The sequence below is a fragment of the Betta splendens genome, chromosome 5, assembly GCF_900634795.4.
Source record: "Betta splendens chromosome 5, fBetSpl5.4, whole genome shotgun sequence".
Taxonomy (NCBI): Eukaryota; Metazoa; Chordata; class Actinopteri; order Anabantiformes; family Osphronemidae; genus Betta; species Betta splendens.
In genome coordinates this window covers 20,296,841-20,322,681 of record NC_040885.2, presented here as the reverse complement: position 1 = coordinate 20,322,681, position 25,841 = coordinate 20,296,841, and the positions used below count along the sequence as shown (strand labels likewise).

General features: G+C 44.9%; 1 protein-coding gene across 3 annotated transcripts; it reads left to right on the top strand.

Annotated features, from left to right (window-relative positions):
- The first annotated feature begins 306 nt into the window (after positions 1 to 306).
- On the top strand, positions 307 to 25,823 carry pik3c2b (phosphatidylinositol-4-phosphate 3-kinase, catalytic subunit type 2 beta). 3 transcript variants are annotated; one of them, XM_055508916.1, is made up of 34 exons: positions 307 to 1,247; positions 9,738 to 9,815; positions 10,109 to 11,043; positions 11,803 to 11,903; positions 12,060 to 12,220; positions 12,715 to 12,835; positions 13,839 to 13,950; positions 15,260 to 15,339; positions 15,444 to 15,507; positions 15,620 to 15,766; positions 15,858 to 15,891; positions 16,032 to 16,227; positions 17,644 to 17,766; positions 17,871 to 18,038; positions 18,173 to 18,287; positions 18,423 to 18,565; positions 18,646 to 18,834; positions 18,910 to 19,003; positions 19,220 to 19,314; positions 19,461 to 19,641; positions 19,807 to 19,914; positions 20,013 to 20,105; positions 20,186 to 20,315; positions 20,595 to 20,731; positions 20,803 to 20,972; positions 21,075 to 21,231; positions 21,445 to 21,554; positions 21,803 to 22,001; positions 22,247 to 22,371; positions 22,457 to 22,574; positions 22,974 to 23,049; positions 23,136 to 23,242; positions 23,337 to 23,465; positions 24,147 to 25,823. In XM_055508916.1, exons 3-34 carry the CDS (start codon positions 10,195 to 10,197, stop codon positions 24,336 to 24,338), a joined length of 4,824 nt encoding a protein of 1,607 aa, XP_055364891.1. In that variant the 5' UTR covers positions 307 to 1,247; positions 9,738 to 9,815; positions 10,109 to 10,194; the 3' UTR covers positions 24,339 to 25,823. The 3 variants fall into 3 exon arrangements, 2 of the variants coding, with proteins under 2 accessions (XP_055364891.1, XP_029007778.1); XM_029151945.3 differs by lacking the exon at positions 9,738 to 9,815; XR_008694715.1 differs by lacking the exons at positions 9,738 to 9,815; positions 22,974 to 23,049; positions 23,136 to 23,242; positions 23,337 to 23,465; positions 24,147 to 25,823 and having other exon boundaries at positions 22,215 to 22,371.
- The last annotated feature ends 18 nt before the right edge of the window (positions 25,824 to 25,841 follow it).

Below are 25,841 nucleotides of genomic sequence, written 5' to 3'. Positions count from 1 at the left end.
AATAATATTTTGTCATTTATGTTGTGTTTATTAATTTATAAACATGCCAATGAATTGTGAGTGTGAGAAATGGATAGTTCATTTTTTACCAGATGTTTTAACAAACACTGTCACCATCATGTGCAGAGTCTGGTTATAGGTATTAAAATGAATAACTCTGTTATGATTCAGTTTCATAGACTAAATAACATCATAGATTATTTTGTTATATTTTATGTATATATGTTTATGTGAGACACAAACTACTGTAACGTTGATACGGAGCAATACCATAACTTCATTGGTGAGGTGACGTGTGAGAAAACACCTTTTAAATGTGATCAGGCATTTTCAGAGCTTCAGGACATGTGACGACATGTTGACTTCAAACCTGGAGCCACATGTTCTGTTCATTAGATCAAAAAAACCTTGTGCTTCATTGCTCAGGTCTGGTTGTGGTTCAAGTGTTTATATCAGCATCTGTCTGTGGCTGCTCTAACTTCTTGCTTCAGCATCAGGCAACAACAACATCCAAAACAACTTAATACACAAACAATGCAGAACTTTTTTCCTAATTACTTTCAAAAGAGAAATAGTTTGGAGTTAGTCAAGAACCCCAACAGAAAATAACTGCTTGAATTAGATTTATTTATTAGATTATTAGATTTATTTGCTGGTTATTCTTTGCATTGTTACAGTTACTGTACAGTTAATTTCGCCACCGTCCAGGTATGAAGATTCCAGATTTCACCACCAGTCCGTCACACACACGGACACGTTTTCAGCCTCAGTTTGGTTGTTGAATTTTTGTTCTTTTGGGTTGTTTTCATTTCTGTGACTTTTTGGACAGAGGCGCCCACACAGGCCCAGTTTCAAACGACACTGAATAAAAGCACCAAACTGCGCAGCACGACATTTATTTTGAAGACCCTGGCGGAAACCTTTTGTGTGTTGTCTGACTTGACGCAGCGCAGCTGCCGAGGAGCTGCTGACGCAAGCCCGAAACTGTCGCTAGAGACCAGGCTGCCGGAGCCGCCTCGCGCCGCGGCTGCTTTGTTCAACCAGTCAAGAGAGACGGACACAGCGGAGCCGGTTCCTCCGTCTGCATGTGAGGAGAACCGTCCAAGCCGACGACCGGAGGCTGTTCCTCCGCGAGAAGCCGAGCAGGAGGCGACGGTTCGGCAGCACCGATGTGATTTCAGCAGAAAAGTGAAGCACTTGAATTGTAAACCACCGCCTGGCCCCGGAGAGCGTAAACCCAGAGCCAGGTAAGACCGGTCAACCTGCGGGCTATCTGACCCGAACACTACAGAGTAAAACCCAGTTGTGGCGCATTTATCTGCGGAAGGTGAAACTCTGGCTATAGAAGCGGAGCGTACGGAAACTCAATTCAAGTACCTGACACAACAAACTCACGCGCAGTTCGGTGGAGCTAGAGGCCCAGTTCGAACATGGCTGAAGCTTCGTGCTAGGTGGCGTGTTACGGGCAAATTCAGCTCACGTATGAGCCCAAAGCCGCGTATTGTTCACATGTAACCTACAGGTCGGGCCAAAACCCGACACGGAGCGAGTCCGGTTTGCGTTCAGGTGGTTCCTGACCAGAGAGAAGTGGCCACTTTGTGAACGGATCTTGGTTGGTTCGTCTGGTCGGACGGGACAGTCTATTGGCCCCCGACAGCTGTCACACAGACGTTTCCTGTCCCACAATCCAACACCTGTTCCCCCGAGTCTGCGCAGTGCGACTCTCCGCTCCCGCGGGTGTCCTCGTTTTACTTAAACCAGCGCGAACAACCAGTGAAGTTAAAGCCCCGTGAAAACAACCCTCACATTTCACGTTAATTAATGCCATTGCCAGGTGGATTCTTGGGCTTATGGGGCCTTTACGTCAGAAGCGAGTAGGTTTAGCTGGAAGTGTCAATTCTGAATAAATTCCGCAGCTTCTCAGTGGTGGTTCTTTTTTTCAGTGGAGGTTTATTGTAGCTGGACATTAGTTTTGATGATGTCATCAGGATGTGCAAGTTTCAGCTCATTTTTTATGCTTGTGAATTTAAATAAGGATGATTTTGTCAGTTTTTGCAGACAGGAAGGTTTTGTCGGCCAAGACCCAGTGACCGTTTTTTGGGCCTGTCTGAGATCAGCACCAGCCTCTGGCTCTGCTGCAAATATAACTCAGTGGATATCAGTGTAGTTACTGTGGAGACGGTGAGAGATTAGCTTTGGTCCTGTGGGTGTGTCACTGTTGGTCAGGTCCAGCCACGGATCAGGCTGTGTGCAGGTTTATAATAGGGGAACTTGTTTGGTGGATTAGTCTAGATGAGTCCAGAAACTTATGGAAAACTGGGACTGTCAAAGGCTGGATCCTGGTCCTGTATGGTGATCTTGTCTAGAACTACATCTGGCTGCTCATGACTCGTGTGACATCATCCTCCTGGAGTGATCATTAGTCATAATTTGAAAACATGTTGGGTCAGAATCTTTGTATTTGTGTCTCATGTTGTTGTGTCAAAGCACTTGTTCCTTTTTAATTAATCTTGACAACATTTGTTCAGATTTAGGAAAAGGAGTTGCTCTGCACATCAAACTAAAGAGTCTAATTTTGAGCCGTTATCAGACTCTGTCCAAAGCGGCATGGCTGGATCGGCCCAGGTCTGTGGTGCTACTGTCAGTGGCCCATGGTGCCAGTCCCACCCCCATACTGGGAGTGACATCAGCTCTTTGTTCTGTGGCTGGAAGGGTTTCCTCTGTGGGGGTGGGAGGATAGACCAAGCCTCTTTTCTGGCCTGATGTGTTTACGTCCTCCTCTTCTACAATCATAAGTAGAGCAGTAATGGTACGAAGGATCAGAGCAACACATGAACTTTAATAATAAATAAAAATAATAAAATAACTAAAAAACACTAGGAAACACAAATGTGCAAATACAAAATAAAAGATTCTGCCAAAAATTAAGATGAAAAATATCTCTTGCATATTTCTTTCCTACATGACCATATCTGTATCTAAATCAGCAAATGATTGATTTGAAATAAAAAAAAACTATTACTACTACTATAGTATCAGAAATGATTGTTAACACTGTGTATGTGCCTTCAGACCAGGCAGACCAGTGCACAGTATTTCTAGCGTGTACAGTGTAAACTGGGACACGTCTGGTCTGTGTGGGTTTAATGTTCTGGGTGCTCAGAACCCTTGCTGCAGCATTTTGAATAAGCTGTAGGCTTTTTAAGGAGCTGTTAGGACATCCTATGGAGTTACAGTAGTCCAGCCTAGATGTAACAAATGCATGAATCAGTTTCTCTGCATCGCTCCGAGAGAGGATGCTTCTCATTTTAGCTATATTTCTAAGATGAAAGTAGGCGGTTCTGGAGATTTGTTTAATCAATGTTGTAAAAGAGAGATCCTGGTCAAAGATTACACCAAGGTTCCTCACAGTAGAATCTTAAGCTAATGTTATGTCATTCAGGGTGGCTATCTGACTCAATAGTTTCTCTCTGTCTCTGACTTTTAGGCCCAAAGATAAGAATAAGAATAAGAAAACCTTTAATAGTCCCACAATGTGGAAATTTTATCTCACAACAGCACAGAGTGTGATACAGGAGAGGAAAAATAAAGCAGCAAGTAAGAAATACAGAACAGATCAGTGAAACTGGGTTGAGTTGGCATAGTATAATACAGTGATCAGAGTGGGTATGCAAAAATGTCATAAATATAATCTACATATTGCACAGTAGAGAATTTCGTTTTTATCTGAATTTAGCTGAAGGAAGTTTTGGGACATCCAGCATTTGATGTCTTTTAAATAACATTGAATTTTGAATAGTTGATCTGTTTTATTTGGTTCTAAGGACAGATATAGCTGAGTATCATCTGCATAACAATGGAAATTTATAAAATGTTTTATAATCATATCAACTAGAGGAGACATGTATAGACTAAATGGTATTGGACCAAGCACAGAACCCTGCGGTACTCCAAAGCTACTCCTTGTGCCTATGGAGGATTTTTCGTTAAAGGGGACCAATCATGCAAAATCTACTTTTTGGACATTCTGGAGTATTCTTAAGACTTTATGGGTCACGTTTGGACACACTGAGCTCCTTTTTTCACATTTTGCAACTTTATCCGATGGGGTCAAAGCAAGTCCGGTTCCGAATGTTGTACAGCATGACGTCACGGTCACCCCCCGTACAGCATGACGTCACGGTCACCCCCCCCCCCCCCCCCCCCCCCCCCCCCAAGATGATACTGAACCAAAACTGGACTTCCCTTATTATCCCCCCCTCACTCACAGTGAGCACACGAACATGGCAGCGCCCAAGTCGTCTCATAGAAAGTGCTCAATTCTTAGGTGTTTTAACCCACATCAAAACTTATTTAATCTCCCAAGGATCAATATGTGACGACTGTGTGGACTACTTTTATTTTAAAACGGACCTGCGACGGCAACACTACCTCAGCGTTTGTATGTATGTGGACTTAATGCTTTGAGAATGAGGGTGCTACAATTCTTGGTTTGCTTCATGGCTCTGGTTGAAGAAAGGATCTGTTCCTACAATCTGTCATCCACTCGCTGTAGTAAGTACATTCTTCATGCTTATGATGTCTTAATATGTTAGTTTGACTGTTTAAAATGTAGCAACCTACATGTGTGAGGCAAGCTAATAGCTAGATATGTTAACGACTATAGCCAGTCGACCAAGCCTCTATCCCCTTGAAATGTGGTTTTGTTATTTCAGTTAAACAATTATTTTGTTCATTTTCGGAGCCAGAGACTTGATGTCTTGTCCATGTTTTCTTTTGCATATTTTTTTAACCCTGTAATGTCTGACACCACTTGAACATCGCAGCAGCAGCAAAAGGATTCGGCCTCATTCAGCAGGTAGAATCTGTCCCTGAAATGTAGCGTCTCTGCACTATTTTACTGTGCAAACAAACATGAGCAAATCATCAATAATAATTAACGTATGTCTGGCAACACTGATGCTGTGGCTTGAGCGGTCTGGGTCCCTGCAGTTGGAATTGTGTGGCATGTAGCTTCGCTCTTGTATTTTCTATACCTGTTAGCGAGCCATTTGTGCACCGTCATCACACAGACAACTAATTGTGAGAACTAATTGTGCTACTGCCATGTTGTATTTACGTAGTAGTAACGACTGCAGCAACACACAGAGCTAAGTGGCAAGGTTGCACGCGATTCACCCGATGGAATCGTGTGATATAAGGCAGCTGCACTGACTGCTGCTCATATTTATGTTGTGTTAGCTATTAGCCCTTTGCACTTTATAAATAAAAGCTGGGTGATAACTACAATAGGACATTGCAGTTATGCCTGTCATTATGTGTCACAGCCTAAATCGACTTGTGGCTTGGAGTTATGTAATTGTTCTATCAAATTGTATAGTAACTGTTGTATTGCAAGCTTAGTTTCTAATTAGTCACATCTCTTCAATAACTGCTGCTTATCTGGCCAGTTACCTTTAGCTTGTGTACCATAGCCATTATATTTGTAGGACCAATACAATTTACAGTAAATGTAATATTGTCTTTTCTATACTGTAGGGGGGGCACATCCCAGTTACCCACATGCAAGGAGATTGTCAAACAGAGAAATCACTGCAGACTGTTGGTACACAGACATCTGCTGCTCAGCTCAGGTATGACGTGTAATGTTATTTCTTCGGCAATAGAAGATCTTAATTTTCATTTGTACAGACTGTTTAGATTTTATATTTGAATTGTAACAACTATGGTTATCTGTTGTTTTAGCACAGGCAGGCCTGTCCTCTTGTTTTGTTGAATTTTTTTTTCTGGTATTGTGTATTGTTATATTAGAGAAGGTTTTGACCTACATAATACTGAACATTTCTAATATGCAATTCTGATTGCAGTACTTTTTTTGATGAGGTGATGGTAAGGACAACCACAGCTTCCATCTGGTAGAAGACTGCTTCTGCTCAAAGTCTTCCAAATAGTGATTAGAACAAGGATCGCCACATCTCCCTGGTCATCTAGTCTACAACTACACCTGTCCTGTTGCAGAAACAAATCTCCAAGATAACATAAGTTTACCACCAGCCCAGTGTCAGGCTTCCTAATATGGCAGACCTACATCCACGACACTTGAGACAGGCAGGTAAAGCTAAAGGCTTTAATTAGATCCAGCAAAACAGTCCAGTGGTCAGTTAACAGGTGATCAGATCAGGCGACGGTACAGACAGGGTTCAGACGGAATCAGGAGACAGACTTACAGGTAACCAGGCAGACAAAACAGGCGACAGTCCAGCTTTGTGAAGAATTTGGCCTCTGCCAACAGCTCGAAGGTGGAGCACAACAACGGAAGAGGGTACGATTGTGCAATTATCCTCAGACCCGGGTCAACTCTCCGATAGGGGAGACTGCATCAGCTGTCTCCAAAGGAGAGGGAGGCAATGAAGGAGTATCTAGAAGGTGCTCTGTCCGCAGGGCTCATCTGACCATCCTCCTCCTTGGCAGAGTTCTTCTTTGTCAGTAAGAAAGATGGATCCCTCCGTCCCTGTACCAACTACTGGGGACCGAATGAGATCACCATAAGGGATTCCAAGGGTTCCGATGAGGTGGCAGCGAGGTGGCTCTCTTCTTACTTAAAACGGGGCAAAGGTCGTGGTAGCACTTCGGGATGTTGTCCAGATTTACCAGCTCATGTTCGTTGCTTAACCGACCAGCAGAGTAAGTGCGAGACCGGCTTAAGACATGAACTGGCACAGTCTGTACTCCACTGCTCCACCTCCCGCTCCTCCAATTCAGACGGGGACTGTGACGACAAAGCCACGGATAGCCCAAAACCATGGGGTGATCACAAGCTGGGGCGACAAGAAAGGTTATTTCCTTTGTGAGGTAAAGACATAGAGGGGACACGGAGGCTACCCCCAGCCTCTGCGCCAGCCCTGCGTCAATCAAAATTGAAAAAACAGGCTGCTGCAGACAATTGGAGCCAGCCCTTAGCATCACCGTGGGCAGGGAATGGGCGGAGGCATCTTTACAAACTGTTCGGCTCACCACCAACCTCCGGCTTAGGGGTGAGCCTGTCCTTTTACTGGACAGGTAGCAACCAGGTGGCCCTGCTGACCACAATACATGCACAGGCCAAACTCATGTCGGCGCCAGGCAATCCTTAACGCGTCGGGAGAGCCCCTGGATGAAAACATCACGGAGCGCCGTGGCATCCAATCCAGCCTTTGCTGCCAGCGTGCGAAACTCGATCGCATATTTCGCCGTACTCCGTCTTCCCGGGCTGATACGGACCAGACGTTGAGCCACCTCTCATCCTGGCGTTATCTCCTGGAATATCTGCTTCAGGGCCGTGGAAAAGCTGAGGAACGTCGCCATACACGATGAGTTATTCTGCCACTTGGCGGTAGCCTAGGTCTCCGCTTCACCCGTGAGGTGGGAAACAGCGTATGCCATCTTCGCTCGGTCAGTGGGGAACTCCGGACCATGTAGCTCAAACTGAATCTCACATTGCGTGAGGAAGGCTCTGCAATCGCCCGAATCATTCTGCGGCAGGCCCAGACGACTCCTGGAGCTGGGACATAGACAGGTACTTCGGCGGCACAGGGGTTCATGGGTTCCAGTACTTCTGGCAGTGGCCGCTCCGCCACCACGTCGGATGACCGATCCTGTGTCTACCAAACCAGTTCGGCCATCAGGGCCTCCTGTCGAGTGGCACTGCAAGCCAGTTTCTGCATCGCTGCTTCAGTCTTATCTTCGAGGGCATTAAAACGCTGCTGCAGGCAGAATCGGAGGTAGGTAGACAGATCAGGCGATGGTACAGACAGGGTTCAGATGGAATCAGAATGAAGACAGACTTACAGGTAACCAGGCAGACAAAACAGGCGACGGTACAGGCATGGGTCAGGCAGACTAAATGCAGGATTGATTGCATATTGAATGCAGCTGTGTAGGTCATGTGACAGTGTGTGAAGCTCAAACTAGGCCTGGACTAAGCCTGGACCTACTTCCATCAAGCATTTCATCTGCAAGGCCCTGGAAAAGTCGTCAAACCCCCAGACTTCTTAACTTCTTAAGTAACTCAGTAACCTATACATTGTACATTGGAGTGGGAAGATTACAGTTTGTTCCAGCTTTGGAGTACTGGTGCATTTTCTGGTTGACAATAAAGTTTGCTTTAAATATTACATATTTCACGGAACTCTGTTTTTATGAGGGGAAAACACTTTGAATCATAAGAAAAAAGCATGTGCAAATATAAATAAAAATTGAATTTTTTTAAAAGATTCTTCATGAGTATTGCTCACACAAAAAATGCATTTCTAGTCAAATGGTAAATGAGTTATTCCACAGGTGGTCTAAATCCAACATGCAATGAGTGTTTATTCATCAGAAAACTCCTGAACTACAACCCATGCAGCCTCAACAGCCTTGATCTACAACCCATGCATGAAGAGATGACAAATCAGATTCTTCACCCCAGGAATCCCCAGCACCACCTCACTAGCCTTTGTAGTCAAGATACCTGTAACAACCTGAGATACAGAGACCTATTACTGTCAATTTTATCAAGAATGATCAAAGAACATTTCTAAAATTATTACCAAAAGCATTAAAAATACATTAGGTCAATATATAATTTGAACCAATGCTTTGTTTGTTCCCAGGTATGTCATGCAGTGATTGCTCTTAATAGTAAAGCAATTTTTTAAATAAAACTATGTCAGAGCAGCAGCACAAGCAAGACAAAAACAGTGTAAAATGTATTCATATTATTTCAGCTTTGCTCTTAAATGTTTCTTTATTTGTGTAATGTCAGCTAAAGCAGTGTTTTCTATTACCCAGTTCTCCAGGTAAGTTGTGTTATGAATATTGAAGCTGCATAGGCCATTTAGCATAAGTGTAAGCATTAGCAATCACTAGTCGCTTTGCAAATGATATAAATCAAGTGAAGTGAATGTTACCAATGAGACACATCTTGCACCAGTCGAAGTGTAATGATTTCAGCAGCTTCCTTCAGGGTCAGATTCTGGATCAAACAAATGTGCTTGGACTACCAAAAGAGCTGAAGCTGTTATTGCTCTCTTGCACTATCGCCACCTATTGTATCTTAATCCTGTGACGGGTCAAAAACAAATCAAAACAAAAAGGCATTCAACGCACATCTTCGCTTGTGACACGCCCATAAAAACAGCTTGTTCACTCTGTGTGACTGAAAACCACACATTGACAGAGGCTGTATGGACGATCTACAGGGTTATATGGAATGAAAACTTACATACACCTTATTTAGACATTAAAGTCCAATATTTCTTAGAGTGAAAAGCTGTATGATCAGGGACCTTTAACATTAACAACTGGAATCTGTTCAACAAATAGGATTTAAACCATCCCAGTGCTGTTACTTTAATTCTGATGCTATGTTTCAGTCTCTGTAATAGAATGTTACAGAATGTGATCAATTCTATCAAATGCAGCACCTTAAAAGCCTGTGTTACATAGCCTAAATGTAAAGATTGGTTGATTTGATTTAATATGGATGAGCTGATTAAAGACAAAACTTCTTTGAGTAACCTGGAAGAGGTACAGTAATTATTGAGGTTAACTCCATATGAGTTATGGGGAAGAAGTCCTTCCATGCTATGCAGTTTACATTTATTTTGTTGGAACGCCACTGTCTTTGTATTTGTCGGGTCCTGTGCTTTAGGCTGCGGATCTCCGAGTTATACTATGGAGCTAACCTCCTCTGATTCTCTGCCTTTCTACTTCAGAGGAGCCACTCTGTCTAACATACGTAGAGAAGCTGCAGCATCATCTACAAGACAATCAACCTGTTCATAAGGATTAAGGTGACTGTTGGTGTAGTTTTAGTGACTTCTGATTGGCGTAACCAGCGGGTGTGTCACTTAACTTATCAAAACATAATAACCATGACCTTTAATTATGGTCATGTGTGTCCTGAGTGGCTGCTGCTGCTGAATGGACTCAGCATTATTTATCTTCTCATCTGTGGTTGCATTTATGGGGTTGCTGGTATAATTCCCAGCTCCTTCAGCTGGTCCGGTGAAAGTGCTGTTCAGCGTGATACTGCTCAGATAAACATTGTGATTCTAATGTGTTTGTCTCACCTCTCTGTCCTCAGCTGGTCTTCAGTTGCTCCATGTGTCATTGCTCCTTGTAGCAGCGCTACAGCAAAACTGTTTCCTTCGTTTCTGCTGTGGAGCCATTATGTCGGCAGCTCGGACCCAAAAGGAGAACAACGATGCGGCCTGGGGCTGTCTAGGTCTCAGTCAGAAGGAGCTGGTCCTGGCTGAGGCCCTGCAGATGGAGTATGATGCCCTTTCTAGATTAAAGCAGGACAAGAATTGTCCTGGAACCGGCCAGACTGAATCTAGTGCTTCTATCCAGACCAGGTCCAAAACTCCAAATCCCTCTGTCGAGCATCCAAGACCAGCCCCCAGTCAACCCATTCCTGGCCCCACAGTAGGAAGGCTTCTGACAGGACTCTCTGGATCCAACCCCTCTCTGAACCAACCTGGAGGTTCTCAGTCACCACCTTGCATCCCAGCCAGGGTGCTCCCCCCTCAGGAAGGCTACACCAAAGAGTCCCTGTATATCCTGGACAGTACAGAGGTCAGAAGGTTTGGTAAAGGTGTAGATTTCAGCCATGGAGACTCTTTTGGATGTGGGCCAGAAAGTTTTCCCAAAGGTTTTCACTCGTTTCCAGACGATGAACCCCCTGCCATCCCCCCACGACACCCCATTCCCCAGTCACTGGCGTCAGAGAACCCTTTCCTATCTGCCCCAGGGTCCACCGCACCCCGCAACTTGAACCTGTTCAATCCTGATGTGGATCAGCCTAAAGTGACCTCAGAAGAACTCAACTATGACAACATTAACGAGTCTTTGTCCAGACTCAACGGGACCCGCCAGGCTTCTCATGGTCGTAGTGCCAGTGTGGACCAACCAGGGAAACCCGTGGCTCGAAGTAAGACGCTCCCCCCTCAGGTTCCCCCCAGGACATACATGCCTGTGCCCAAGAGCAACAAGAACCAGCGACGGGTGTCTGCAGACCCGGTAGGAGGCTTTTTGGTCCAAAGTTTGACAATGATCCTTTATTGGTGTTTGGGGAGACCAAGAGCTTCTTTTATTTGGCTGAGCATTTAATAGTAAAATACCAGTAGAGTAATAAGTGATAAATTGGCAATAAGGTAATTAGATAATAATTTAGGCAACGTCACAGAGGGTAACCAGGGGAGAGAGGCTGGGTTCATGAAATTACAAAGTAATTAGTAATAGTAAGTGTATTGCCTCTTATTTTCCAAGTTTTAAATTGCTCCCAGTAGGTTTTATAGGTGTCCAAAGCTGCGTCACACAGTTTGTTCCTATAAAACGCTGTAGATTCATTCAAGATGGTTCAACTTAAACTACAGTACTTACTACTAAAAATTAGGTCAGGAGAAACATTCTGTGATACAGACTTTTGTTTCTGCTTTGCTGATTTAAAAGACCTCTTAGAGTGTTGATATTTACATCATTTACATCATCAGCTCACAAAACGGTAGTTTTCAAAATGTGAGTTATGACATTCTACAGGTAGCGTGTGTCAAGAACGCAGAGGTTTCACTATAGCTTAATACTTTGTATATCTATAAAAAAAGCTGCATGAAGGGACTTTTTTGACACCAACTAACTGGACAAGTTGTCCTGAAGCTATAGTAATAATACAACTGATAAAACCAGAAGTTGAGAATCAGTGAAATAAATTATTAAGGAAACCTAGTGAATACTGTGACAGTCCTCTGCTGTGATTGGCTGGCTCTGTGTGATTGACAGGTTTCGCTGGGCTCCAGGATGAATGGATTTGGATACGAGCTGTTCCAGGTGTCGGAGGAGAGAGACGAGGAGGTGGCGGCGTTCTGCCACATGTTGGATGTGTGAGTAAATATATTTAAGTGCCAATTATCAGTCACTTCACGGTGTAATAATAAAAGATGGGTCCAGGTTTTACTCATTTATTCAGAAGCTGTGGCAGAAATGAGGAGCTGAAGGGCCTGAATGATCTGAACACAGCAACTCTTCTCTGTGTCCAGCTTGCGTTCGGCTTGCCCTCACAGTGATCGCTCAAAGAACGCTGGCTTCATTTGGTCTCCATCAGTTTGTCACGAGGAGCTCCATCAGGGTCTGGGGGTCAGCGTGAAGATCACAATCATGAGTCAACACTTCAGAGAGCCGCTCACCTTCACCTGTGATGGTAAGACAATGTCACCCGCAGGCTGCACTTGCGCAGTTCTACGCAGACGTGTTACACTCACAACAGGAATGGGTTCACCTAAGAGTCAGCATCAGTGAAGCAGATTATTTAAGGACCTGATCGTCCATTGGCTTTAAATTTAAAACATGACATGCTGTCTTTGATGAATATTGAATAATGTAAAAAAAGAAAAAGACAAACAGAATAAAGTAGAAAAAATGAAAGATAAACAAATGAAACCAAATCTTTGTAATCCAACCTCCATTATTATGAGTTAAACTGGGTCATGTTATTAGAATTCAAGTTGAGGTGTAACAAAAACATCATCATAAATCTACGATAATAAGTGATATAATGGTGTGTGTGTGTGTGTGTGTGTGTGTGTGTGTGTGTGTGTGTGTGTGTGTGTGTGTGTGTGTGTGTGTGTGTGTGTGTGTGTGTGTGTGTGTGTGTGTGTGTGTGTGTGTGTGTGTGTGTGTGTGTGTGTGTGAGAGGTTCGTCCACTGTGGACCTGCTGATCTACCAGACTCTGTGCTACGCTCAGGAAGATCTGGATCACCTGGATGTGGATGATTACCTGCTTAAGGTGTGCGGACAGGACGAGTTCCTCAACAAGTAAGAACCTTAGTTGTGGAACTGGTTGAGGGCAGTGGCTTCTGTGGACATGGTGTTAAAACGTAGAGGAGCTGCTTTATCTGAGAGCTGAAGCACAACAACCAGATCTGTCTCCCCTGAAACTTGAGCTGTCTCCTTTTTTAGGGGCCAAGTGGGTCACACATGTGGTACTTGGTGCTAGTGGCTCCAAATGTCCATATTTCTGTCATGTCAGTGTTGCCTGGATTTTGGATTTGAACCACCTCAGCAGCTCTTGCCCAACTATCTGTTTCTATTGTTTTCTATTGTTTCATTTTCGTTTCTGTAAAAGTCTGCTTTACACTCGGCGGCTGGGTCCACCACTCACTCTGGAACCAATTTCCTTCCTTTCAGCAGCCTCCTAGTCAGCAGATTTTAAAGCCTAAATCAAGTACTTCCTGTCTCTAAAGCTGTCATCGGGGAGCCATTGGGCTGAACCCACAGGAAGAGGCAGAATAACGAACTAACAAGCTGATCTGTGGTCTGTGGATGAGCCTCGTAATAATGGGCTGCAGCTCCACTGTGGCTGTACCTGAACCAGCAGCACCAGTGTTTACTCACCACAGCTCACACACAAACCCACACAGCTAGCAGCTGCAGCCACCTGACGGTGGAGTGTGTCAGGCTGGTAATCGGCTACAGGGCGACTTAGCATCCTGCTGTCAAACAACCATGAATAAAGTTTTATCTGATTCCTGAGAACAGCTGCGTGGAGATTATTACAGTATATTCATGAGAGTATTTCAGTATTTCTACTTAAAACATCTCAAATATGACCCGATTTTTGTGTATGTATGTATACAAGACAATTGTATATGTGAATGTGTAACATCAGATCAGATCTATTCAGCCGGTGTGATGTGACATCACACCTATTCATAGGTGTGATGTCAGTCAGCTCTGCCTCTATAGTAGTGAGTCCTGGTTAGAGTCATCTTTGGTTCAGTTTGGATCCGGTCCACCAACGTCTCTCTCTCCCTGTCAGCTCTCAGTCTCTGGCCAGTCTGGAATTCGTTCAGCAGTGTCTGAAGTTTGACTGGGACGTTCGACTGATCCTGATCAGGAGGTCTGCCATCAGCACCGAGCTGGCTCGCACGGTACACACACCCAGACGCACACATCTACCATGCACACACGCGTACTCAGACACAAAGACAGACAGACAGACAGACAGACACGCACACACACACACATGCAGACACGCGCACACAGAAACACAGACACAAAGACAGACAGACACATGCACACACACACGCGCACACACACACACACACACACACACACAGACAGACGTGCATGCACACACACACAAAAACAGACAGACACATGCACACACGCAAACACACAAACACAGACACGTGCACACACGCATGCACAGACACGCATGCATGCACACACAAAGACAGACAGACACATGCACACACAGACACGCACACATGCACACACACAGACAGACAGACACATGCACACACACGCGTACACAGACACAAAGACAGACAAACACATGCACACACGCATGTACACACAAAGACAGACAAACACATGCACACACGCATGTACACACAAAGACAGACAGACAGACACATGCACACACTCATACACAGACACAAAGACAGGCAGACACATGCACACACACACAGACACGCATGCACACACAAACACAGACAGACAGACAGACAGACACATGCACACACACGCATACACAGACACAAAGACAGGCAAACACATGCACACACGCATGTACACACAAAGACAGACAGACAAACACATGCACACACGCATGTACACACAAAGACAGACAGACAGACACATGCACACACGCATGTACACACAAAGGCAGACAGACAGACACATGCACACACTCATACACAGACACAAAGACAGGCAGACACATGCACACACACAGACACGCATGCACACACAAACACAGACAGACAGACACATGCACACACTCGTACACAGAAACACACATGCGCATGCCCACGTGCACACACACGCAAAGACAGACATGCACACACACACTTTCGAAGACAGACAGACACACACACTAAATGCACTAAGATAAGATAAGATAGACTTTATTGATCCCACAATGGGGAAATTCTGCATGATATGAATGTGTGTGTGCTGCTTGTTGGTCCAGGTCTGTGCTCTTGCTGACCTCTGCATTTTCCCAATGTTGTCATGCACTATAAAACATTTCTTTTTTTTTTACAACACAACTTCATGTAGTTTCACTTCACACACAGGTTATAACAGGTAGTCGTGGTCCCACCCTTCAGGATGTCTCTGATCCGTCGGGTGTTTTTTTAATGTTCCTGAGCTTGACTCTACCAGATGAAGACGTATCTGCTGCTTCTTTCTCAGAGCTGGAGATATTTAAGGATGTCCTAACTTTTTTCCTAGAACGAGGACGATGAGATGGCGTCCACCATGAACCACAGCATCCTGCTGCAGGAGCGACCAATCAGACAGACGGTGACACGGTGAGGGGGTTGGGCTTCTTTGACCAGTAATAACCAGTAATAATAACAGTGAGTCAGCAGATTGAACAGTTTGGTTCTGACTGTGGCTGTTTGTGTCGGATCAGGGAGGCTCTGACTCTGCTGTTGGACACATTTCATAATGAAGCAGAGTCCTTCCTGCTGTCAGAGGTAACACACGCTTTTCTCCCTACTTATGAGGACTGTGGTCCCTTCAGAGTTACCATCAGATGTTGAACTGCACTGTTAACAGTGTCCATTTCTGTTCTGTTTACCGGCTTAGGTGGAGTTGTCGCTGCATGTGGAACGTCTCGTTCAATCGGTGAAGGCGCTCTGCAGCTCGTTAGCAGCTGTGGAGACTCCAGACGTCACAGCTGCCCTCAACCAGCTGCCAGCATGCCCCTGTCGCCTGCAGCCCAAAGTCCTGAAGGTGAGTCTGTGCTGAAATACTTAGCAGCAGCTGGTTGGTGAAGACTTGTCAAAGGATCTGAACCAGGGTTTTCTTGTGTCTGTCCTCACAGGATGCATCAGTGCTGGCCAGCAGAGAGAACAGAGGTATGCCTCAAGGGTTCTGTCCACAGTCCCAAAGAAACCAGACTTTGGTTTTGCTCTTTGGTGGTAAATGCCCGCATGATGGTTGTTGTTTCTGATGCCCTAAGGTCTGTCTGACAGCATCTACTTCTAACCTTCAACAGAGAAAGTTGTGGAGAAGTTGACAGCAGCCATCTTGGATCTAGTGGAGCTGTACTGTAGCACATTTAATGCCAACTTCCACACCATACCGCAGAGCCACTGCTGCACGGCACCGGTCCAGGAAGCCGGCCTCGTCACCAATGTGCTTTCTTTCAGTGTGTACGCCGCCCACCGCATCCCAATCACCTGGGCCGCAAGGTACAGCATTACACAGCCAGTCATAGGTCATGCAGCTGAGACAAACTGAACCTTTTCAGAGCTCACAGGGTCGGTCTCTTCATGACCTCTGACCCTGTTGGTCAAACTATGCTATGAAGCCCTGAGGAACCTGCAGGTTGTGTACTCCATGTGAGACTTGTAGAGGATTCAAATTTATAAAACCTAGCATTAATATGGTTGAACGGTTGAAATGTTATCACATGATAAATTGTTTCATCAGTATCTAGTACCATACTATAAAACACATACAATAAAAATAAAAATTAGAAGTGGCTTAATCTGAATATTACTAATCAAATTATTTGTGATGTTGAGGTACCTGAATCATACCCTAATTACCATGTCTACGGATCTTTACCTGAAAACACAAGTATATATGCATGGCATACAGTATTAACAGGAAAACACAATGACTTTATTTCAACTTTGTAAGCAAGAGAAAAGGGAATGTGGTCAATCTGGAAATTTGTAACTTCATGAAAACTCATCGTAGAGAATTCAAAGTCACATCAAATTAAAGCAAATTGTCTACTGAATTCAACAGTGTCAGTTTCACGACACCTGAAGGTTCTGCTGTGTCTGAATCAGAACTTGGGTTCTGAATGAAAGTTTTTCCCTTTTTAATAGTGAGTTCGTATTCGCCTTGGAGACAGTCTTTGGGTCTGGTTACTGATAACAAAGAGGAGATTTAAATGAGTGTCAAACTAAATGTATCCATGGCTGTTTTGGGCACTTAGAGTTCTGGAACCATATTTGTGTTGTTTTAAGCAACACAGTCCTGTTGTAGGAGAAAAGCATCCTCGTTCTTCTTATCATGGGGGATGGTTAGGGCAGAGTGTCTCATCAGAAATCAATGTTTTAATATAAGAGTTAACATCACCTCCTGGGCAAGACACTGAACCCCAGGTTGCTCCTGGTGTTTTAAGCGGGCGCCGGTGCATGGCAGTTGCTGGCATTAGTTGTGAATGTGAGAATGCATGGGTGAATGAGAAGCTAGTATGAAACACTTTGGATCCTGGAAGGGTGTTCAAATGCGCTATATAAATGTGGACCTATTACCATGTACGGACAGTTAGAAGCTAAGTCCCCTACAATGTGAACAAACACACTGATGAATCAGCACAGAGACTCTGTGATTCTGTAACAAAAGCAGCTCATACCCAGAGCTCCTCCCCTCCTCCCCTCCCCCATCAATTCTCTTTGTTAAAGAGCTGACTGCCTAAGAACACCTGACCTCTGACCTCTGGGAGGAGGCTTTTATGAGAAATCTAAATTTAAAGTTTGACCTGATGTGGATTAGACTTTTGATATAATAATACTATTATCAGCTATTTTGTCAAGCATCGGTAAGTTACTGAGCATCTGTGACATCGTCCCTGTTCTCTGATTGGCCAGTTATGAGGGTTTCTTCCTGTCCTGCTCACTGACCCATGGGGGGGCAGAGCTCTGTGCCCCACAGCACACCAGCAAACAGTCTGTCAGCAAATACCTGTTCCACCTGGTGGTGTGGGACCAAAGGTACGTACCCCACCTCAGTGATGGCATCATGCTCTCACTCACCTGTTGAAGTCCAGGATGTGCAGTGACAGCGAAGGTTGTGTTCTACCCCTAAACACCTACAGGGTGTGTTTCCCTGTCAAGATTAACCAGCTGCCCAGAGAGTCTCAGCTGACGGTGACGCTGTACGCCAGCTGTCTGCCACCGCCTGGAGGAGCTGAGGACAAGGGGAAGCAGCGGCGCAGCATCGAGGCTCTGGGCTGGGTCACCATGCCACTCTTCAATTTCAGGCAGTAAGTCCGCTGCGTGGTCTAGAAGGTGTCTTGTTACATAGCAGAATTTTAGGACAATGGATTTCAATGTGTGTGTGTGTGTGTGTGTGTGTGTGTGTGTGTGTGTGTGTGTTTTACTATACTTGTGTCTGTAGCATCCTGACATGTGGCAGGAAGTTACTTGGTTTGTGGCCTTCAACCCCAGGGAGGAATGGAAACGCCAGGACAAGTTCACCCAACTTCAGCCAACCAGACAGTGTCATACTGCAGGTGACGCACAGGCTTCCATACCTCACAATGACTGCGGGCTGCAGCAGCACAATAAACATCACTAAATTGTGTGTACTAATCTTTTGTCTGGGAGACTTTGTGTTTCTGATTGGCATCTTCTCCGCTGTCTCTCAGGTGGACTTTCCCACCTCATCATTTGAGGTTCAGTTTAGTACTCCTCCTCCAGCAGAGTTCTGTCCTCAGTATGACTTCTCCAGACTGGACACCATCAGTCAGATTCAGCTCCAGGACGTCCTCCACAAGAAGGCTTTCTTCTGGTCAGAAACATTCGTTAGATATTTTAAACCCTCAGAACTCGACCTCTACCTATGAACTGTGTTTCTCTGCACATGTGCAGGTTGACATTGGAGGACAAGCGCCTCCTCTGGGAGAAAAGGGCCTTCTGTCAGTCAGAGAGCGCAGCCCTGCCTCTGGTTCTAGCCAGCGCCCCCTGCTGGGAGTGGGCCTGCCTGCCTGAGATCTACGCCCGGCTCCGACAGTGGGCCTGCCTTGGTCACCTGGATGCCCTGGGACTTCTTCACGCCTCGTATGTCGCCTGTGTGCAAACATGTCATTACGTGAGTGACATGATAAGATTCATCTGAGTGACGTTGTGTCCAAGGTTCCCAGACCAGGAACTGAGGAGGACAGCAGTGCAGTGGATGGACTCGATCTCAGACCCTGAGCTGCTGGACGTCTTCCCGCAGCTCGTGCAGGTAAGATACAGCAACTGTGGCATTAGGGCTCAAATAATAACTGAGAACTAAAGTAAAGCAACAGTTACACTTGCATCAGGTCTGACTACTGTAGATGTGCACCCCAGCTTCACAGTCCATCCTGCTACTTAGTGGATGTATTTGTACTCTTCCTGTTCTTTATGGACCACTGCTAGTACTGAATAACAACCTAAAAAGCCTGTTTCTGTCCCTTAGGCTTTGAAGTACGAGTGTTACCTGGACAGCTCTCTAGTCCGCTTCCTCCTGCGCAGAGCCATTGGGGACATTCGCATCGCCCACTATCTCTTCTGGTCAGTTTGGTTTTGCTGGTAACTCATCACACATCAAGCTTAGAGCGCTCAGACCATGGCTGGGCATTATCAACCCTTTCTTTAATGCTACATTAGAAACGTCCTCATGAGCAGGAGCAGGGTAATGACTGTTCCCCTGCTCTCAGGCTGCTAAAGGACAACCTGCAGGACAGTCAGTTCAGCGCTCGCTACCAGCACCTTCTGGCCGCTCTGCTCTGCTGTGTGGGTCGAGGTCTCCGGGAGGAGTTTGACCGACAGTGCTGGCTCGTCTCCATCCTCACCAAGGTGTCCCAGAAAGTTAGAGACACCGCGCCGTCCAACCGACAGGTAAGCTCAGTGAATCACTGGGGTTTGTGTCTTCTGTGCTCATGTGATTATTATGGTTAAGTCTTCATGACGGAATTATAGATAAATACAAGAGTAAAGCCTGTCACTGTTGAACAGCAGCAGCCACTTGCTGTGAGGTGACCCAGCAGACTTTGTGTGTGACAGTGTGTCCTTAGGGAGAGTCTGGATGAGATGAAGCAGTTTTTCTCTATGAACGTGAGCTGCAGGCTTCCTCTTAACCCAGCGCTGCTCGTCAAAGGCATCAACATCCAGGTAAGATCACCCCAAGCAGACTAGTGGAGAAACACATCAAGAGTTATTAATTATGTCAAATTAGCAAATGGATGAATTCTAAAAAATCTCTCTTACAGTCATGTTCGTTCTTTAACTCCAATGCTGTCCCGCTTAAGTTGATCTTCCAAAACTTGGATCCTCTGGGAGACAACATTAGTGTCATCTTCAAGGTCAAATGTCCCATCTGCCCTTTTTATTGTTTGGGAATATTTAACATTTGACCTTTGACTCATACAATGTCTTTGTCCAGTCAGGAGATGATCTGCGGCAGGATATGCTGACTCTGCAGATGATTCGCATCATGAACAAGATCTGGATCCAGGAGGGACTTGACATGAGGATGGTCATCTTCAAGTGTTTCTCCACCAGCAGAGGACGAGGTGAAGACTGGTCATGATGTTGTGTTTATGTTCTTTGACTGTGAGTGAAGTCTCTGAACAAACGACAGGAAATAGACAAATCCCTCATTTACCAGTTCAGCTGTACTTACATACATAAATACTACACATTTGATGATATTTCCAGGTTTTCTTTCTGTTTTACTTCAAAAGTACTTGCATCTGCTTCCTTTACTGGGTCTGGTGGTGAGAAGGTGTTAGAAACCAGAATCTGTGGCTGGCCTTGTTACTCCTCACTCTGTGATCCTGTGTGCCTCTCAGGTATGGTGGAGATGATTCCTCACGCTGACACTCTGAGGAAGATCCAGGTGGAACATGGAGTCACAGGTTCCTTTAAAGACCGACCCCTGGCAGACTGGCTACAGAAACACAACCCCACCGATGAGCAGTATGACAAGGTGACACTCCTGCATCACACCGGTACACAGGTTCTAACCTGTGCTCACTTAGCCCATCTGTATGAGTCCAGGCCGTGGAGAACTTCATCTACTCTTGTGCCGGCTGCTGTGTTGCAACCTACATCCTGGGAATTTGTGACCGCCACAACGACAACATCATGCTGAAAACGAGCGGCCACATGTTCCACATAGACTTTGGGAAGTTTCTTGGACATGCACAGATGTTTGGAAACATCAAGCGGTGAGAAAACCGTGTTGGCACGGTGCCGTCTGCGCTGTGGAGAATAATAAGAATAATAGTCTCAATACTAAAAGCATAATGTGGGTTGTGTAACCTTCTCAGGGATCGGGCCCCGTTCGTCTTCACCTCTGATATGGCCTATGTCATCAACGGAGGAGACAAACCATCCAGTCGCTTCCATGACTTTGTGGATCTGTGCTGTGAGGCGTACAACCTGATCAGGAAACACACACACCTGTTCCTCAACCTGCTGGGCCTGGTGGGTCAACACACTTTTGTCAGCAGTGAGAAGCAGAACAGTTTTTCAGCTTTTCTTTGATTGTTTGGTGTCTTGAATAAAACAGTTTCTGAATTGTTAAGTAATCCCTAAACTTTCTGATTTCCCACATTGTCTCAGTTTTAACTATACTATTTATGTTCCTGTTGGTCGGGCAGTGTTTAAAGGTGTGTGTGTGTGTGTGTGTGTGTACAGATGTTGTCATGTGGAATTCCTGAACTGTCAGATCTGGAGGATCTAAAGTACGTGTACGATGCTCTGAGACCTCACGAGTCTGAAGCCGATGCCACCATGTACTTCACCAGGTGAACACAAACATCTATTCAGTTCAGTTCAAATTAATTTTATTTATATAGTGCCAAATGACAACAGATCCCACATACAGCAAGCCTTTAATTACAATTTGACGTCTGTGGGTTGACCCTTGGTACTAAACTTTTACAGCAGTCAAACCGTAGTGTTTCAGAGCAGAACTGTATTTTTTTTTATAACTTTAATATTTTAACAAATAGATGTGTCACCCAGGACGTGTCATCCTCTGTGACCTCTGCAGGTTGATCGAGTCCAGTCTGGGCAGCGTTGCCACCAAACTAAACTTCTTCATCCACAATCTAGCTCAGATGAAGTTTGCTTCTTCGGAGGATCGGCCCACGCTCTCATTTGTTCCCAGAGTTCACACAGTGAAGAGCGATGGCGTCATCAGGAGCCTCTATGTCTGCAGATACATGCGCACATCTGCCAGCAAGGGATATGTGAGTCCAGCACCATCAACAGCCGACTATGTAGAGTCAGTCACACATAGAACATGAGGTGAAGGTCATACAGGACGATCGACAACGAGCTTACAGACCTGATCCAGTGAAGAGGAAACTGTGTGTGTTTACGAGAAATAAAACAGCATTTAAAACCTAACTGAGTGTCTGATTACTGGTGGACTCACTGCTGGTCTGGTCTCTGCCTTCCAGCATGATCAGAGTTCTACCTTAACTTTCTTCAGGCATTTGTGGTAAAGGTGGAGAGGGAGGGTCAGCAGGAGGTGCAGCTCGTCCAGAGAACTTTCGAGGAGTTTCAAGAACTTCACAGTAAACTGAGACTCATGTTCCCCTCGTCCAAACTGCCCAGGTACCAGTAGACAAGCACACAGAACTATAGTGATCTCCCAGTCTTATACAAAACCTTGTGTTCCATCTCTTTGCCTCGCCCACAGTTTCCCTAGCCGCTTTGTGATTGGCCGATCCCGAGGAGAGGCAACAGCCGATAGAAGGAAAGACGAACTCAATGGTTACGTCTGGCACCTGATTCACGCCACGCCAGAGGTTGCACAGGTCAGTAGTAGGAGGAAGTACAGTAACTCCACCAAAGAGCTGTCAGGGCTCTCAGGAACTGTGCTGCTCACTTCCTGCTGTTTTGTCGGAACACAATGTTTATTAATCGTGTCTTAGATTCATTATCAGCTTGAATTGATCGACTATGTCAGCATGGACTAAATCACTGTTTGAAGCTGCTGTGTCTTTCTCTGAACCTTCAGACTTTCTGTTCCTCCAGCAGCAATTATGACCAGAAATAGTACTGTAACAGAAATTAGTGTAAATTAAACTGGTCCATTGTCAGCATTAAATTGGAAGATAAAGGTTTCTAATTTGTTCCAGCTTCAACATTTTAGATTTAAAATGAGTCCTGTGTGTAATAAAATCCTGCCAACATGTAAGTAACGTGTCTTTCAGTGTGACCTCGTCTACACTTTCTTCCACCCGCTGCCTAGAGATGAGCGACCGGCAACGACGAGCAACAAGCCTGCAGGTAAACAAGTACACAGAACCAGGACCCATGGGTTACACACACTTAGACAGGACCAAACTCAACTGTGTGTTTTGTACATGTTCCAGAGCTGACCTGGTCTCCGGGGTCAGGTAAAGAACTGGGTGAAGTCAAACTCTCTATCAGCTACAAGAACAACAAACTCTTCATCATGGTCATGCACATCCGGGGCCTGGTTAGTGTCCTGTTAATGCAGAGTGAGGCACGTCAATGTTTGTTGTGTCACATGTTCTCATGTCCTTCTTTGTGTGTTTGTGTGCTCTATACAGCAGCCTCTTCAGGACGGGACAGACCCAGACCCCTACGTAAAGCTGTACCTGCTCCCAGACCCTCAGAAGACAAGTAAGAAGAAGACAAAAGCTGCACGACGCACCTGCAACCCTACCTACAATGAGATGGTATGGACTCTTCCTCCACGCACTCTGATTGGCTTTCAAAGAAACTCAGGTCACATGGGTGGGGAGGGGGTGCTGGTGTGTTGTTTGACAGACTGTGGTGGGACTATTTTGGATTAGTCAGGTTCTGAGTCAGGGAAATGGGTTGCTGCGGTGTGTAGATAGTTCCTATTATATCCTATTTCGTTTATGTCCAGCAGGTCACATAATCATAAATGTTATATGTAAGACCCCTGGTTTGTGCTCATCAGGCAACGCTGATAACACTCTGAGAATTTTCCACACAGTTACCTGCTGCTTTCACACCTAGGCCCACACTGGCAATACACATACTCGGTTCTGTGTGGCTCCAATGACTCTGACATTTGTTGTTTGGGTCAGAAGGTCAGGTTCCAGTGGATACAGATATTCGTTCAGGTGAGCAGCAGGTTGATAGGAATGTTTGCTCAGTGATAATGTAGACATTTGGGGCCAGGTAAGAGTGAGTATGGGAGCAGAAACCTTTATTGATGACACTACGGAAACTTGATGTGATGTGTATTTGATTTTAAACATTTGATCTCACCCAGTGAGACAGAGTGAGAACAGTAGCACGTTGACCATTTGTTTTTGTGGTAAATTCTGTTCCTCCTATGGAGTTTTTTCTGTCCATTGCAACAAATGCCTTCTCTTTTCTGTCTGCAGCTGGTGTATGAACGCATCCCTCAGGGGGATCTGGACCAGAGGGTAGTCCACCTGCGGGTTTTGGGGGAGGGTGCCTTCTGGGAGAACACCCTGCTAGGGGAGACCTTCATCCCTCTGAAGAGGCTGGTCCCAGGTCAGCATTGGGTGGACTGGCACCAGCTGGGGGCCGCCAGCTCCGACTCAGTCCGCTGACACAAAGGGTTTAAAAGAAGAGAAGAAAGAGACAAGCGACTCTGCTTTCAGAATAAAAGCCCAGGTTGTGCAAGGGGGTTTTATGTAATTTAATGGAGGAATCTCAATTACAGAACAACAGACAGAATTTAATATTCCTTTGATCAAATTATAACTAAATTATTTTGCCACAAATTAATTTTTTTCCCTTGCTTTACCGATGTGATTCATCAGATGCAAAACAAACTAATAAAGTAGTTTTATCTTAAATGTGAAATTTAATGTGAAGACTTTTAACTTTGTAGAAACCAGATTTCAGATTTTATACTTTTAAAAACACAAACAGGTGGAGAGGGCACGATTCATCTGACAAACTAACATCTGCTCCTAATCAGGATCGTATTCCAAATGTGTATCCATTGTCTTTAAGCTTAGATCTGCTTCTTGTTTGTTTTACTGTCAACTCCAAACAGGAAAAAACGATGACAGAAACACACGTGCGAACTCAAGTGACGTTGTTGTTGTTGTTAAGAATGCTCACTGCACCAAATCAAGGCTTCCAGTCAATCAGTCTGGACCCTGAGCAGCACCTATGAACTGGGGTTCACAGGGTTCATCATTCCACTACTGGTGTTCATGTCAGTGTTCGACTTATGAACAAACTGTCACGCTGGTAAAAATGGTTCTGCGTAACATAAATTAAGTTTGTAGATGTGAAGTCAGGGAAAGATAAAACTTAATTTCAATGCCGCATTAGAAAACATGATGACTGGGAACTCGAGTTCTTCAGAACCAGCACTGTACAGAGGCTGGAGATTTTTTTTATAGTGAGGACTGTGTTTCATTTTAAGCTTTGAGCCTCTGTGTCTGGCAGAGACTTCTATTTAATATTTGTCTCATGGTTTGTTCCTACATTTTCCTATTTGTTTTCATTCTGGCTGCAGTTATTGTGGAAGTGAGGCCAGTTTCGTTTTTGCACTGTAGAAAAGACAAACTTGTGCTGTGACACAGTGACAGCTCTGCAAACGTTGCAGCAGTGTTGATCTCTCTCATTAAGACAACAAAATGCTAATTACCAGGTGGGGTCACAAACACTGTTTAGCCTTGGCAAAGCTACAAATGTAGCTCAATGACTAACAAACAAAACCCAGGTTTGCGGCTGTAGTGTCTGTTTTCTTGTGTTTCGTGTAGAAACTGACCCTGAGCAGCGTTGTGGGGTTGAATCGGTCTTCACCTCATCTGAACCTCAGACGGCCTTTGTAAGGTGGACTTGTGCACAAACCTGGGGTCGCGTTGGTCTCTGGTTTGAGTCCTGAGACACCTCGGACACGGGGACAGAATGTAGGTTCAAAATGAACTTGGTTTGTACTGTACATACTGAACTTAATCTAAATGTGATTGGATTTTGCCACATTCTGATTTAGATAACTCATAGAAAGAAGCGGTTATTAATGTGTAACATGTTTTTTTTTTATTATTTGCACTACAAAATAAACTTGAACTTCATTCCTTCTCTTGTCTTAA